At 33.3% G+C, this 16,186-nt stretch overlaps 2 protein-coding genes across 4 annotated transcripts; both read left to right on the forward strand.

Annotated features, from left to right (window-relative positions):
* The first annotated feature begins 804 nt into the window (after positions 1–804).
* LOC100811387 (nucleolin) lies at positions 805–7,216 on the forward strand. Of its 3 annotated transcripts, none has more exons than XM_006587719.4 (12): positions 805–1,322; positions 2,099–2,652; positions 2,736–2,825; positions 2,946–3,185; positions 3,615–3,836; positions 3,914–4,208; positions 4,344–4,681; positions 4,782–4,888; positions 4,978–5,081; positions 5,174–5,247; positions 5,336–5,432; positions 5,559–7,216. In XM_006587719.4, exons 1-11 carry the CDS (start codon positions 1,106–1,108, stop codon positions 5,429–5,431), a joined length of 2,337 nt encoding a protein of 778 aa, XP_006587782.1. In that variant the 5' UTR covers positions 805–1,105; the 3' UTR covers position 5,432; positions 5,559–7,216. The 3 variants fall into 3 exon arrangements, with proteins under 3 accessions (XP_006587782.1, XP_003534480.1, XP_040861086.1); XM_003534432.5 differs by having other exon boundaries at positions 5,613–7,216; XM_041005152.1 differs by lacking the exons at positions 5,336–5,432; positions 5,559–7,216 and having other exon boundaries at positions 4,978–5,104.
* A 2,519-nt stretch (positions 7,217–9,735) lies between these two features.
* On the forward strand, positions 9,736–15,722 carry CYP30 (peptidyl-prolyl cis-trans isomerase CYP30). The gene is made up of 5 exons (NM_001357158.1): positions 9,736–10,523; positions 11,238–11,336; positions 12,312–12,356; positions 12,576–12,713; positions 14,907–15,722. Exons 1-5 carry the CDS (start codon positions 10,155–10,157, stop codon positions 15,237–15,239), a joined length of 984 nt encoding a protein of 327 aa, NP_001344087.1. The 5' UTR covers positions 9,736–10,154; the 3' UTR covers positions 15,240–15,722.
* Positions 15,723–16,186: the final 464 nt, after the last annotated feature.

The following is a 16,186-nucleotide window of genomic DNA, read 5'->3' on the forward strand; positions in this document are numbered from 1 at the left end:
ATCTTATTGTTTAGATATCGTGATTATATTATATAGATGTGTTTTTTGGTCCCTTAAAATTTGGGTGTCTTTTCTAATCTCTAAATTAAAATATACATTTTTTTAGTCTTTTTTAACTGATTTTTGGTGACTTGAATGTATAACTTGTATAGGAACGGTTAATTTCCCCCCCACAAATTTAAGAGATTAAAAAAATGCAAATTTTAATTTAAATGATTAAAAAAGACATAGATCAAATTTGAGAGACTAACAACAGCCAACATATAATAAGTCTTGTATTATAATGCCACAAAAGAAGGAATATTAGCGTAACTGTTAAATTTTATTATTGATGTTGATAAATTTTTTCGTTATCATAATCATAGTAATTATTGATAAAAAAAATCATAAGTAATTAAAAAAAATCAGTCATGACACGTCTTAAATGATACTATCCTATAAAGATTTGAACCTAAAAGTAACATAAGATTTATATCTTTTTTCAGGATTTTTTTTCCATTGAAAGTGTTTCAAAGGATTTTTCTTATCTCTTTTAATCTATATATTTTTTTAATTATTAATGATTAAGAATAAAAATATATCACAATATAAATTACTTATTATAAAAATAAATAAATTTATATATTAAAATTACATATTATGTATTTTAGTTATATAATAATAATCTTTTACTGTATATTTCATTAATATTTTTTGTACTATATATTATACATATTAAAATATTAATATACATTAAAATTGAAAACCTCATGTAATAATCATAAATTATTTCCATAAATTCAAATAATCTCCCAAGACCAAGGACTTATTCCAAACACTAATAACTAACATCGCCGGCTGTTCCTTTTCAAGGGTTTTGCGTTCTTCTTTGCTCCCTATTTGATTCTCTTTCTCTCTCTCCGTGTTTTTCCGTTGTCTCTATCTTCACCAAATTTCCTATCTTTATTCATATTCGGCAATTGGGTTCTTTTCCAATTTTTATTTCGACTTTGACAAGCCTTCCTTTCTTCCATCTTCTGCAAATTAGGGTTTAATTTCCAATTTGGTCATTTTTTTTATTTGGGAATCTTGTTTCATCGATTTGGGGTCAATAAATCCGCGAACAATGCCTCCGAGAATAGTGAAGAGAGGTGCTGCGGCGAAGAGGGCATCGAGGGGATCCTCAAAGGCTGCTCCTGAGAATCAACCTGAGCCTGAAACTGCGGAAGTGGTCGTGAAAAATAATGAAGAAAATCCTGTTGTTGATGCTGTGGTGGAAGAAAAGCCCGTTGATGTGGAGCAAGAACATGAGGAAGTGCCAAATGGGTCGGCTAAGGTGGAAAGTAAGTCCCTTTTTTATTATATAATATATATATATATATATATATATATATTATATTTTTTTTATTTGGATCTTAACAGGGTGTTATTTGTGATTTAACGTTTGTTGTATGTTTTGGATGTTATGTTACATGGGGTTTGTCAAAAGTTCAATTTCATTTTTCTTGGACTTTTAAATGGGGGTATCATGTGAATTTGCGTCCTGCCAAGGTTTTAAATTGCTGTCACAGTGATGGTCGCGGTTTTGTTGCAATCCTTGACATTGAGAGAAATTGCAGCCAAAATTGTGGTGCATACAAGTTTTTAAAACATTGAGTTCTACACTTTTGTATTGGTTCTTCGTGAATATCTTAATTTGATTAGGAAATAACTGGTAGACGTATAGTTTGCTTATGTAGTAAGGGAAATCTGAAAATTGATATAGCCCTTCCGCCCCAACCATTTGGAGAAGTTATGGATTACGGAACTATTTGTAGCGAGCATTTTTATGATAGATTATGATTAGATGGTGCTACCTATTATTGAAAATTTTCTTTACTTGCTTGGTAACTTGAGATGGAAGGGTGTTGTATGGGATGGGAATATGAAAGTGGGTTTTATTGTTTTGCTCTAATTTCTTTTCTGTTGTGTGTTAGTGTTATGCAATGTTGGGAATAATTTGGACCAAGAATGCTGAGGATTGGTTGTGGAATACGGACTCCCTTATTTTAATAATTACTTTGATGTTAGGAAAGTTGTGTTTTGACTGGGATGATTTTAAATATTTATTTTTTGGCAGACAATGAAGAGGAGATTAAGGAGTCTATAGATGAATATGAAAAAGATGAACACTTAGATTTTGAGGATAATTATCCTGAGTATGAAGCAGAGGAATATGGTGGTGTTGACTATGATGAGAAGGAAATTGAACAAGATGAAGGTCAGGAGGAGGGAGATGAAGTCGAGGAAGATCCCGAAGAGATTGTAGGTGAAGAAGAGGGTGATACAGGTGATGAAGAAGTTGAATATGTTTATGAAGAAGTTGAGGATGATGATGATGAGCATGCTGGTGAGGAGCATGAGCATGCACAGATGCCTGATGTGGAGCAAGAGGAACACCGTGAAGTGGTAAAGGAGAGGCGAAAGCGGAAGGAATTTGAAGTATTTGTTGGTGGCCTAGATAAGGATGCTACTGAGCATGATCTGAAAAAGGTTTTCGGTAAAGTTGGGGTAGTTACTGAAGTCCGGCTGATGATAAATCCCCAGACAAAAAGGAACAAGGGATTTGCATTCTTGCGTTTTGAAACGGTTGAGCAAGCGAGAAGAGCTGTGGTGGAGCTAAAAAATCCTGTGGTAATCTTTGATCTTATCATAGTTAAAGCAGGTTTTAAATTGCTATTGTATTAGATCATATGTTTTCATTGCTACAATTTCAGATTAATGGCAAACGATGTGGTGTTACTCCAAGTCAGGACAGTGATACTCTCTACTTAGGTAACATATGCAAGACATGGAAAAAGGAAGCTGTAAGTTTTTCTCTTGGTCTTTTCTTGCTATCTTTAACACCTGAGTTATGCTTACTATGATTATTTCTTGCCACCTTCAAGGACTGAGATTCTAACTGTTAATGCAACTTCTGGTGCCAGTTAAAGGAGAAACTTAAACATTATGGAGTAGAAGATGTGGAGGATTTGACTTTAATAGAAGATGATACCAATGAGGGGATGAACCGAGGATTTGCATTTTTGGAGTTTTCTTCTCGTTCAGATGCTAAGGAAGCCTATAAGCGACTGCAGAAGAGAGATGTTGCATTTGGAGTTGATAAGCCTGCAAAGGTTTCCTTTGCCGACTCTTTTATTGATCTGGGTGATGAAATTATGGCACAGGTATTTTTCTGAATCTGATTTTCTTTTCCAAGGGTCATTACATAGAAACTGCAAAGTACGGTTCTTCAATCTTATGGAAGCATTTGGGCTACTTGTAAACATCTATGTTGGCTTCCAACAGAGTTTTTTTTTTTTGGTAGACTGTTTGGTGTTATAACTTTAGTTTTCTTCTGATTTATAAAAGAATACTGTGGGTTTATTTTTGTGTTTGATTAATAAATTTCTACAAATTTAAGCCAGTTTATTTTACTCTGGAGATTAGGCGGGCATAAAATTTATTGGTTTTAATACATGGACAAGCATACATTCTATCCCTGTCATGGTTGTAGCCTCATAGGTGTTCAGCTGTTAATAACTTAATATACCTTATATTTGCGGATCTATCATCATTTGTTTTTTATGTACCTGATGAAGTATAACTATCTGCAGGTTAAAACTGTATTTATTGATTCGCTGCCTCCTTCATGGAATGAAGATTATGTCCGAGATCTTCTTAAGAAATATGGAGAGATTGAAAAAGTTGAGCTTGCTAAGGACATGCCAGCTGCTCGGAGGAAGAATTATGGATTTGTTACATTTAGTACACATGTTGCTGCTGTGGAATGTGCTGATAGCATTACTAGTGCAGGGTTAGGTGAAGGTGACAAAAAGGTTTGTTTGGCATTTAAGTTCATTGTACTTTGCAACAGCTAAATGTGGCATTTTGTAATGCTTCTTGCTTGTTTCAGGCAAAAGTTAGGGCTAGATTGTCACGGCCTCTTTCAAAACCTCTTCAGAGAGGCCGTGGAAAATATGTTAATCATGGGGACTTCCGCTCTGGCCGCAATTCTGGAAGATTGGTAAGGTCTTCACGGAGTCAACCTGCACCACGTAGTCTTCCTGCCCATGTGGTGAGAGGAGTTGGAAGTCGTGTTCCGCCAGTTAGACCTATTAGTGTGAGAAATAGACGTCCTGTCACACCCATGCTAGTAAGAGCCAGGCCAGTGGCTCCTCCAGCTAGAAGCTATGACAGGAGATTGGCTGGTATGATTATATATATATATATATATATATATATATATATCTGACTTCCTCTTGTTAGTCTGTCTTCATGAATATTTTAGTATGATATATTATTTTTGACTGTCAAAAAAATGATATATTATTTTTAATTGTTAGCTCCTGCTTATCCCAAAAGTGGCATGAAAAGAGATTATAGTCGACGTGTGGATCTACCACCTCCAAGAAGTAGAGTTGCTACAGATTATGGCTCTAGAGTAGCCTCTCAGAGGCATTCATCTTACAGGGATTATCCTGCCCGTGGTTCTGACTACCCTGAGCTGCATAGAAGAAGTACATCTCGTGGTGCACCAAAGAGAGGTTATGTTGATGATGGCTATGGCCAAAGATTTGAGAGGGCTCCTCCTTCTCCTCCTCCCCCCCATCTAAGTTACCATGAAGGACGGCCACGTGATTATGATTCTCTATCTGGCTCAAAACGTCCTTATACTGCTATAGTAAGTATTATTTCTAATTATGTACTTTAATAGTATTGTTTTAATTTCATTTAGTTCTCTTTTTGCTAAATGAACTTATTTTACTTTAATTTCTCAACAGGATGATGTTCCTCCTCGGTATGATACTGGTGCTCGCCAGTCAAGGTCTCGTTTAGATTATGACTATGGAGGTAGTGCTTCACAGTATGGAGATGCTTATGGTGACAGGTTAGTTTCCTCTAAACAAGGTTTTTGCATTCTCCTCGCTCCAATCGTGTTGTTCTTCAGGAATGTATTCCTTGCATTTTGGTTTGTAGACTTGGAAGATCTAGTCTTGGATACAGTGGCAGCAGAAATTCTATTTCTAATCAAGATTTACATGGGACTTATGGCAGTCGACAAGGCATGAGTTATGGCGGAGGTGGACACATATAATCTGAAATGGTATCTTAAATTTAAACATCAAATGTTATTTGCTTAGTGCTTACATCTTTATTGTGTGTTTCATATCAGGTTCTTTTGGTGGTAGTGATGGTGGTATGTACTCATCAAGTTATGGTGGTGATTATGCATCCCGTGGAAGTGATGTAAGTTTCTCTTTCTCAATCGGGAGTAGTTCGATTTATGGCTATCTGTTTGCAACATTCTCATTTTATTGCGTTCTTGATGATGTAGGTTGGTGGCCGTTCATATTCATCTATGTATTCTGGTAGAGGTGTGGGTGGTAGCAGCAATTATATGGGTAGTGGTGGATCTGGGTCTTATTATTGAGGTAAGTCTTCTAACTCTTTGCCATTGCATTTTATGAAGTACATGGGGAGGCACCAGTATATGTAAATCTCGCTTTCTCTAGAAGATTTCTCTACCCTCAAACGACATCTCCATATTTTTCCATAAGGGATGACTGGCGAAGATTGATCACCTGGTCACTAGTGAATTTGTCTGTGAACAGATCTAATTACAATAAAGAGGCTGCTGTAGGATGTGGAATTTGAAGCTTATGCTCATTTTGATGCCTACCATGTGGAGCTGAACATTGCTAATTAATTGCCTGGTTTGGGTATTTATCAAAGATCAAGGTTTATGTCAATTCAAGTCTTCTCTCAAATGGACAAATTTTGAGTTCTTGAATTTGTGCTGTAAGTACTGAAGTTGATTAGAAATGGAATGAGAAGTGCTGAGCATGTGATGTATAAATAAACTTCGTATTATAAAGCTCCCTTATGGGTGGGTAATTTGAAAGATCACTCCATATCCTGTTCATTTGGAAAGAACCAAGGCCTCAGATATTACTTTTTGATATTGGATTTTTTCTCCTGTCATAAAGTTGGTTTTTCCCCTCACAAAAGAGATATATTGTTACTCTTTGGATTCATTATATTTTCGCCAATGGTATGATCATGAACAAGAGTACCCAGCACTTTGTGGAGCTACCATTGGTAGTAGTTATATGAGCACTACTTCGGCAATAAATAAAGGAAAGATTTTGATATAGTAACATATCCTAGGAAGCATCATGCACTGATTATGTGTGGCTAGAGTGTTTCTAACATGGTATTTTGTACTGAGGGGGAGTACAAGATGCATATGGAGCATTGCATATTTTTCCTTAAGATTGTTTACTTGCACCCCTTGGAATTTTTCTTTGTGATGCAATTATTTTTGCGCACTTCATTACTATCCAATCCAATTGCATAATATTGGAAGACATTTGCCCATGCTATATCATTGGAAAATGCAACTTTGCGAGATTGTATAGTAGCTGGAATGGATTCAATATCATGTGTTACCAACAGATTTTGAATTTCAAGAATCTATGGAATTTAGCATTTTATGCACCAGGTTATATACCCTGCTTGGTTTTGCAGAACTCATGCCCCAATGGCAAACATGAACTAACCATAATATCACACTAGAATGTCTATGCGCTCATGGACTAGGTCTTCTCATTTATTTTAATCCCCAGTTGGGTAGTTAGTTTCCAACTCATACCATTTTATCAGCCTTAAGCAGCAAATACTTATGAAGTATTGATGCTCGGAGTCTTAAAAAGTGCTGGAAGCTGATGTCCCCGAAATGAGAATATTAGATTAATGACTTTTTAGGTTTTTTCTAACATTTTATCTGCTTTTCAAAAGTGGTTCTGATCAGTACTAGAGGTTTGTTACTTTGATGATGTTCCGTGTTCATGCGTATCCAAATTCTCTACATGCTCTATGTTTTTCTAAGATCCCTGTGTTGCTTGTGAATAATTGGTGTCGATCAGGGTTTGCATGGTTCTTAGTTTTTGGTGAAAGGCTTTCGTTTCTTTACCCTTTCACTGTATGAGGGATCTTTACTGACTTGTTGAAGTTTTAGTTTCCCGTGTGTTCCTTTTCTGCACTGTGCAGGGTGTTGCCCTTCATCAAGTTTGGTTAAATTGGTTTCTGCTTAGCTCTGGATTTTTCTGTGGCATTCTATTTGACATCATGATTTAGTTTTACAAGTTTTGTAAATTGTTCCATTCATGACATTGTAATTCTGGGTAAAATACCATATGATGCTAGGTTTCCAATTTACTAATCTTATATTATGGTTGTATGCTGATACACTCTCGAGCTGCTTTTGTTTCTGAAGGGATTCTGTGTCTAGGGATTCCCTGTCACATGCTTTTACAACAATTAATTTGGAACAACTTGCTTTGATGACATAAAACTCTTAACGGTCAAGATGTTTTTCTTTTGAAAGATACACCTCATTGTTGCCTTTGTTAAATTAATGTTCGACCCACTTTGTCGAATTGTACAAAATTTAAGACTAGTCCATTTAATATACTGAATCTTGTACCATGTAGCCCATTTAAATGGATATTATGCTGGAATGCTTGATGTAAAATTGATCCTCTCAACTAGTAAGAGTAAATCCTGGCTATTGAGTTGTCCGAAATTACTAAAGTACCAATTTTGTTTATTTACATATTCAGATATCAATTCTTATATGGAGGAATGATGCACGTTATTTTTATTTATTAAATCACTACATTGGAATCTAGAAAAAAAATGAATTTATACGAAACAATTAGGATTACTCTTTTAAAGCGGATGGTGACAATGATGAAATTCGTCCATGGCAATCATAAGGAAATGTTTTGATATAATGAAAGTTAACGTAAGTTTTAAACACCTCAATTTGTGGCATAAGTCACTATGGTCTAAAATTAAAAATAAAAGAGTCTTGTCTTAGTTATTGAGGTAATTGACTCAACTAACTGCCTGTTTGCTGTTGCCTTCATGAGGTCTAACATGCATTAAAGTAGAAGCAACTAAAATAGCTTCCTTGATTTTTTTTTTTTTTTTTTGCAATTTGAAGAGATTTGAGCTTCAACTTTGCTATCTAAAATGGATTTAAACATTGTTTGGGTGAATACGTAAAATTGATTTTAGGTTTAATTATTGTTTTAGTTTCTTAATTTGTAATTTTTTAGTTCCTAAACTTAAAAAATATTTATTTAGTCGTTAAATTTTGATAAATTTTTTTTTCTGACATAATAAATTGATATTTTACTATGGATTTTAACTCTGGTAATTTTTTAATATTTTATGACAGTTTTAAAATATAAATTTAAGCAATTAAAAAATAAAAATTAATTTATATCAGTTAAAAATTATCATAAAATATTAATTTATTATTTTAGAGATTAAAAAAATAATTTATCAAAATTTAGTGATTAAAAAATACAGTTTTAAATTTTAGGACAAGAAAATCACATATCTCAAATTTATTAACTAAAATAATAATTAAGCCGTGATTTTAGATAAAAATAATTTTGTGAATTTTTATTTGGGTTTAAATAAGTTTTAAAGTAATTTATGTTTGATTGTTTTTATTTTAAAAGTTAAAATATTAGTATAAATATTTTTTTTTATTCAAGACAATTATCTAAAAGCCGCGGCAACAATGGAATGACAGCGACAACAAGCTTCGTGACTTTTATTTAATGTGAGACTTGTATATGTAGAAATTCACTTAAAAAAGCTGGTAATTCAATGTAATTTTGGATGATATGAATTAATAATAAAATGTCATCACAAGTTATCAAGGTAAACCAATTCAAATTAGAACAACACCAAAAAAGAGCTGCGTTCGATTTTTGAAATTAGAGTTTCTAATTATAATTAAATTGAAATATAAAATAACTTGAAATTAATAATTACTGGTAACTTGAAATTACTGCCTTCGAGTTTTGAAATTAGAGTTTCCAATTATTATTAAATATGTTAAATAATGATAGAGTTAACAACGAGTAACAGTTTATTAATCAATATTTTAGAGACAAATTATATCATATTAGCAAGCCTTTTAAAAACATTTAGATGCCAATTAGTATGAATATGATTTCGTAAAAGAGCAAAAAGGTGACTAATTGATTACTTTTTCATATTTACTTTATCAAGGATCTTCTCAACTTATAAAAAATTAGAAAATTTCAATTTAAATAAATAATAACCGTTGGAGTAAAATTAATGATTAGAATAAATTTTAACAAAATTTACTATTTTACTTCACATATGTTTTTAACTCGCATTAAAAGCATCACTCCTCAAACTGAAAAGTTGCTTCCTTTTACAACTTTACAGAACTGCAATACAGAATTGAAAGATTGTGAAGTAAGAGGATGTTGATATTCGAAGGAAGAGGATGAGAAGATCCATTACTTACTGTTGTGTGTTGCAGCTCTATAAAGAAGTTATAAAATGAAGCAATCTTTCAGTTTTAAAAGTGATGTTTTTAATGTGAACTAAAAAATATATGAAGTAAAACTATAAAAGTAAGTTTCTTAATGATTATTTTTTTTTAAATTGAGATTCTGCAGTTTTTTATAAATTAAGGACATTCATTTCCGTGATAATCATAAATTTTGGTCCTTGGAGTAATCTCATGTTAATAGGTATATTTCACGCCTACCACACCAGATTATTTCCCTAAGTAATCCTGCCGCCCATCACCGCTCGCCGTCGTCGGAGACAATTTCTGGCGGCGGTGCACCCTCCACCCCATCGTCTCAATAAACTTTTTTTTTTAATAAAATTATAGTAGTAGTAGTAAAAAAAACTCTAAAACAAAATTAAATATTACATTTATGATTTGTATTAAAAAAATTCGATTACCGCATCAATGCGTCCGAGATAGGTTGTGATTTTCAGACACATAGTAATTATGCATGCAGGCAATGTGATTGTGAGGTGAAAACAGTGACGAAGCTGAGTGAATAAAAAACAAAGGAAAAAGGAAAGAGGTAAAGATAGTAGATTGGAAATAACTTGTCGTTATTTTTTGCGGTGGAAGGAAACATCATCACCCTTTGTGTTTTGTTGCAACTTCATAATGAAAAAGCCGCGAAGCTTGTTGTCGCTGTCGTCCCATGTTTCTCTGTTCTTCATACCACAAACGTAGAAAAGAAAGAAGTACGAAAAAAACAAAGACACCCCATTTGATTTTCTCTGCAATCTGAAAAATGGGTCGTCGCCAAAACGACTCAGATTTCGGTAGATTCGCGATTCTCGTCCTCTTCTTGATAGGCGCAATCTCCTGCTCCGTGATCTACCTTTTCCTTACGGTGGTCTTCAGTCCCAGCCCTGAATCTCTTCCTTCAGTGGATGATCATGTGGTGGGGGTTGCAGAAGAGGAGCAATGCTGCAGAGGGATTGAACATTTGGAGCTTTGGGGTGATGCTGTGAAATGGGGCTCTGAATTTAGGTTGAATTCCTCGGAGGAATGTTGCATGGCTTGTAAGCGAATGTGTAGCGGTGATGGAGGACCTTGTATGTGTAATTCCTGGGTGTATTGTGGAGATAGAGAGGCTTGTGGACCTAGATTTGGTGAGGTATTGTTTCTTTTATTTTATTTTGCCACTACAAGATTTAATTTTATCTTGTGTGTCATGTGATTTAGGACATTCAGCAGTGTTGATTGGTTCAGGCAAATATTTATGGCTTCACATGTAATGCTTATTTATCACTATTGTGTATTTTTCATTGGTTATACTCCCCATTGTGAGATCTAGCTTGAGATTCAATTTGTATGATAATTGTACCCTAGGGGAGACCCCAATGGTTGTGAATTGGGTTCTCCATCTTGGAGGTCCGATTTTCTTTTAAGCCTATGAGCCTAAAACCAACCTTTCTTATTCTCGGAATCTTATGATGATGCTTTCAATTTTCGCCTACTTGCGATTGGTTTTTATATCTTTATGTTGTGTTTATTGAATTCTTTTTTTTTAACGATCTGTTTATTGAATACTTGATACATGGTGAACTCTTAGAGATTGCCACAAAGATCTATTTGGATGGATATAAATCTAGTTGGCTTAATGCCTCTGCTTTAACTGGATGGTACTCATGAATGGGTTATGATTTATGTCTTGATTGGGAAGTTTGGTTGGGCGTAATAGTACTTCATTGTAAAGATACACTCTTTTAGCTGGTGTAGTTTATTATTGCTTCAAATGTACAATTGTATAAGGATGGAATATTCCTGTTTTTATGCATAAAATTTTAGATGTACTTGATCTTAATATTATTTCCTGCTTTTGTTTCAGTGTTGGTTAAAAAAACAAAAGGATGCCTTAAATCCTGATCGACGAGACTCCGGAGATCTAGTTATGTGGACTTCTGGGTTTGTCTTTGATAAGGAAGAGGTAGGAATATAATTTATTGTAGTTAGTTCTCCAATTGACATATACTGCATATACCAATTTGGGATATGTATCTCTATCAAATTATTTTGTTTGGGTTTTATAAGTATTTTCTTTTATAATTAAAAAGAAATTCATTGCAACACAGGGAAAAACTAGAAAGAAGAAAAAGGAGGATGAGGAATTCTCCTCTGCAAAAAAACAAACAAAAAGCAACAAAGAAAATAGAGAACACCAATGCAACAAAGCTGTCCAGTCACTCAAAATATCTACTAGGGAAATCCCATTATTAAATATGCCATGTCCTAAACACCAGATAGAAAATGAACGCCTAATCTATCATAAAGCAAGTGTTGTCAATGAAACCTCCTCAAGAATACTAGAGTTACACTCCAACCAAATGCACCAAATTGTAAAAAAATAATGTTATGGAATACACTATATAAAAGCTTTTGTTATTGGATGAGAAACAAGGTAGATGGAACTGCAGAATGTTTTTCTTCTTTGGATTGTTATAAAAGGCAGAAAGTTTTGTTGTACAAATAGGAAGGCCAAAGTTTTGTTTTCCCTGCCACTTAATCTGTAGATGTTTACTTGTTTAGACACTTGTGTTTTTGAGTCTTCTAATTACTTTTGGAGGATCTTCTGATATCAAGCCACATTACTCTCAATACATATTTTTGAGAATCCAGCTTTATGTTAGAATCACTTCATTCTAATGTGTTGATTAATTTTATGTTTTCATGATCCTAAAGTTAAAGTCTTTATGGTGTTAAGATTTATCCCATCTTTTTGTCCATAAATGTATTATGTGTTAGCATTAATCAATGCTTTATGTTCATTATAATTTGCTCAAAATATATTCTCAATATACTTATTTTCTGCTCATGATTAAGCATTGTGGTTGTTGCATATATTTTAGCTTCTCTATATCTTTGAGCTATATTCTTAACTTTCCTTATACACTTGTATTTTTAGGGAACTGTTGGTATGGAAACTGACCATGGAATTCTTCGAATAAAAGTAAGTATTTATCTGCATGCCCACTATATTTTATATCATTTACATTCGTTGCACTTTTTTTATGTTGTTTATTTTCTATCTAGTATGCCGGACGTATTTTCCATTTTTATTTCATTTCTATTGTGTATTCCTTAATGTTTAATCTAGCAAATGAGGCATGTCCAATGTGTTTGAGGGGAGAAAACTGAAAAAATGTGTTCTGAACTTTCATCGCTACAGCTTTTGCCTGAATGTGCTCCATATTCTGTTTCCTACATCCTTGAGCTGTTGGCGTTGCCTCATTGTGTTGGTTGCCATATTCATCGTGCTGAAAGCCGAGGAAGCTTTTGGGATACAGAAGGAAACCACATAAAAAAGGTAAGATTCATTATGTGAATAACTATACAAAATTGTGCATATGTATTGCTACTTCTTCATAGATTTGCTTCTTTTACTTTATTTATGATTTTTCTTTCCCAATCATTTTCCTTGTAAATGAATTAATTTTGACTATTAGTTTTTTATAGGAACTTCTCTCTCTTTCAATTTCTCTGTAAATGAATTAATTTAGACTAGTAGTTCCTTTCTTTGTGTGTACAACATACAGATGTTGATGGATTGTCAAGTACATCAATTCGTCCTAAGTAATAAAAATAAAACGGAAATCCGAATATCGTATCCACAAGGACTTTGCTTATACTTAAGTAGATGGATATTTGATTAGTAAAAGAAGTTAAAGAAAATTAATTTGAAAAGGTTATGGGAAAAATAGTAATTTAAATTGGTAAAAAATTAAATCAAACAAGAGAAGAAATTAAACAAGAATTTAAATTAATTAATTAAACACAGAAAAATTAGAGAATCCAATAATATTGTAGAAGTAAATTCAGAAGATCAAAATGTTGAAAACTTAGCGTACCAAAACTACTCTTTGATGTAATGTTAATGATTTTTCTTTATTTATAATTATTCCAATTTACACTTACATCTACTAGTATACTCTAACTTTGGTCCCCCAGATGAAAGAGTTCAATTTATCTATTTTCTCTCCCAAATCTCTTTGCAGAGCTAAAATAGTAAATTGCATTAAGAATAGAGATGTATAACAAGCTAAACAAAAATCAACATATCCCTAGTGATGACTTTATTTACATATTCTTTTCCAGTTCTGTTAGAACTTCCCAACGCTACCCCTAAAACTTACCATGCAAATGGGTGATCAAGCCACAAGAAATAATATTAAGTATAGGAAAAGATAATACAAATTTAATATTCATAAATAGATAAGAAGAGAAATTACATCAAGAGTAGTTGGTTGTCAAGTTCCCAACAAAGAGGATATAGCTTCTGATTGATGAAGGCTTTACAATTGCAAAAGGGAAAATATAAGAAAGGGAATGGAGGAAAGGAATGACTCTCAATGCTTGTTTCTCCTTCTAGTCTTTGCCTTCTATAAGAAATTGTATTCTCTTGAAATTTTTGTATGTTTTTTCCTTCTTCTCTCTTCTTCTTTTATAGGTGCAGATTAGTGGGTTTCTTGCACTAAGCTTGCCTTTACTCTCCTGAATTAACATGTTTTCCTTAATTAGTCATGCTTTCCTTAATTAGTTTGTTTTTCTTAATTAGCCTGATTTCCTTAATTAGCTTGCTTTCCTTAATTATTCACTAAACACCATAAATTCATCACTCTTAATATTCTTTGCACAAAAACTTAAATGATGTTAATTTAATAATTATTTGCTAAAAAAGGAAATTAAGAGAGAAAAATTACAAATTCCTATATAATTTAACCCCAAAATATATTCATAATTAGTAGTTATCAAGACACCATGCTTTTCATATGCTTGGTTGTTGTACTTTTATACCGAATGCCTATGCTACTTCACCATGTTGTTTACTTTATGATTGGACTGGACATTGTGAAATACTTGGGTCTATCTCACATGAAAAAGTCCGGAAGATGCTCATATTTTATCGTGCTCCCTTTTAAACTTTTTGTGTGAGCTTGTTTTGATATTAAGAGTTTGGTCATTTTAAATATCACTATGGTTTTAATTTAATATTTACTATCCATGACTTCAAGAAAAAAGAGTAATGAAGTTTACTGAATCAAAGGCTTCGAGCTGGTGCTCCCCATGAATTCCTGTTATCCTATTTTCAATTTAAATGATTCTATTATTTTGCATGCTTCCCTATGCCAATATTTCTAGGTAAACTATCTTTGACTTGGTTACTCTATGTTTTACTGCATTTCATGGTTTTAACTCAACTTTTTGTGGCCTTCTGTTTCTTGTATCGACCATTTAAATGAAATAACAAAAGGAGGAGATAGAGGAAATCAACTGGTGGCTCCATTTGTGCTTGGTGCTGGTTTTATCCTGTAACTGGATCTGCTTAATTTCTATCCTAGCTTTCTTATTTTGAAATAGTTGAAGTCTGTTCCTGTATGGTGGAAAGTTGCCCAGTGCTAACTGCATTGTTCTTAAATTTAATCTCTGCGTAACTTACATCCAGACCATTGATTTATTGACCACCCATGTGATGTGTTTTTGAATTTGAATGTTGATGCAGACTCCATATGGTCCTCCTTTCGCACTTATTCAAGGAACATTGGAATCCTATGGGTCTATGTTCAAGGATATTCCAGAAGAGCACTGTCCTACCATAAGAAGAGGATCTGTTGCATGGGTTGGTTCTGGTCCAGAATTCTTTATCAGCCTCGCCGATCACGCAGAATGGAGAAATGCATACACTGTGTTTGGCTCTGTTCTATCTGAAGATATGGAAATTTTAGAGAAAATTGCTCAGCTTCCAACTAAATCAGAAATTTGGAATAATATTAAAGTCTCTGTCTTAGAGAACCCAATTTCAGTACGGTTTCGGAGAATGAACAAAAAGTCTTAAATCCTCAGTTTCATTGGTTTGTTCTCTCAATTTTTTCCTCCTTTATTAAGTGATAATGACTTCATCTATCAAGGCAATACAGGAATGGATCTTGGGCTCAAAGTTACTTCTCTACATGCTTGAAGGGGTTCGAATAATGTTAGGTATTATTATTCAGGCACCAAATTATAGCTGATTGCAAATCAAATAGAGTTGAATATACTACAAGTTTGATAGGCATGAGAGCTTTGGATATTTCATGATTCTATTTCATTTTTCCCTGTACAGAACTTAAATTTAGTGTAAAACAAAGGGTTCTCATTTTCCTTGAAAACAGAAGGCATAGAAGAGATTATGTTAGGTCCCAAGATACAAGATCATGACAAACATTTGCAACTTGCAAGCATTGTGTGCTAAAAAATTAGTGGACATTTCTTGATGCACCTGTAATGATGTAGACAAGTTGGAGATATAGAATAGAATTGACTAACTGATTGTATGGAAGTTGTGGCGTGCACTTTTTTTTAGCCTTTTAGTCTTCATATTCACGTCATAAAAAAATTCTTGGAGAAGCTTTTGGGTTATGTGTCTTCTATGTTTCTGGATGGAACTTCGATTTTCAACGCTGTATCGTAGCAAGTGACATAATAAAACATGGGCTTAAAAATATTGGAGCATTGATCTAACCTGACAGCTTCTAATCTAGTCCAAAATTTTGCAATTATTCATGTGTTTGTAACTGTTTGGGAACCTAGAAAATAAATCTATCTAAATTAACAATTATTGGTTGAATTGATAAGAAATTCGAATTTCTTTAGAAACAAAGTCTTGAATTGGAGTAAAAGAAGAAGTATAGAAAGAATTGTCCCTTGAGATAAGTTTATATGGTTTTACCCGAATTAGTTAAGAGTTTGATATCACATAAAAAAGAAATCTATTAATCTATTGGCCTGAAAGTTACAGTAACA

Source organism: Glycine max, chromosome 9, assembly GCF_000004515.6.
Source record: "Glycine max cultivar Williams 82 chromosome 9, Glycine_max_v4.0, whole genome shotgun sequence".
In the NCBI taxonomy this organism is placed as follows: Eukaryota; Viridiplantae; Streptophyta; class Magnoliopsida; order Fabales; family Fabaceae; genus Glycine; species Glycine max.

Coding starts and splice junctions, on each gene's coding strand:
- LOC100811387 (XM_006587719.4), top strand. CDS start 1,106: ATGCCTCCGAGAATAGTGAAGAGAGGTGCTGCGGCGAAGAGGGCATCG. Junction 1,323..2,098: donor TGGGTCGGCTAAGGTGGAAA/GTAAGTCCCTTT, acceptor ATTTTTTGGCAG/ACAATGAAGAGGAGATTAAG. Junction 5,082..5,173: donor AGGCATGAGTTATGGCGGAG/GTGGACACATAT, acceptor GTTTCATATCAG/GTTCTTTTGGTGGTAGTGAT.
- CYP30 (NM_001357158.1), top strand. CDS start 10,155: ATGGGTCGTCGCCAAAACGACTCAGATTTCGGTAGATTCGCGATTCTC. Junction 11,337..12,311: donor TTGTCTTTGATAAGGAAGAG/GTAGGAATATAA, acceptor TTGTATTTTTAG/GGAACTGTTGGTATGGAAAC. Junction 12,357..12,575: donor ATGGAATTCTTCGAATAAAA/GTAAGTATTTAT, acceptor TCATCGCTACAG/CTTTTGCCTGAATGTGCTCC.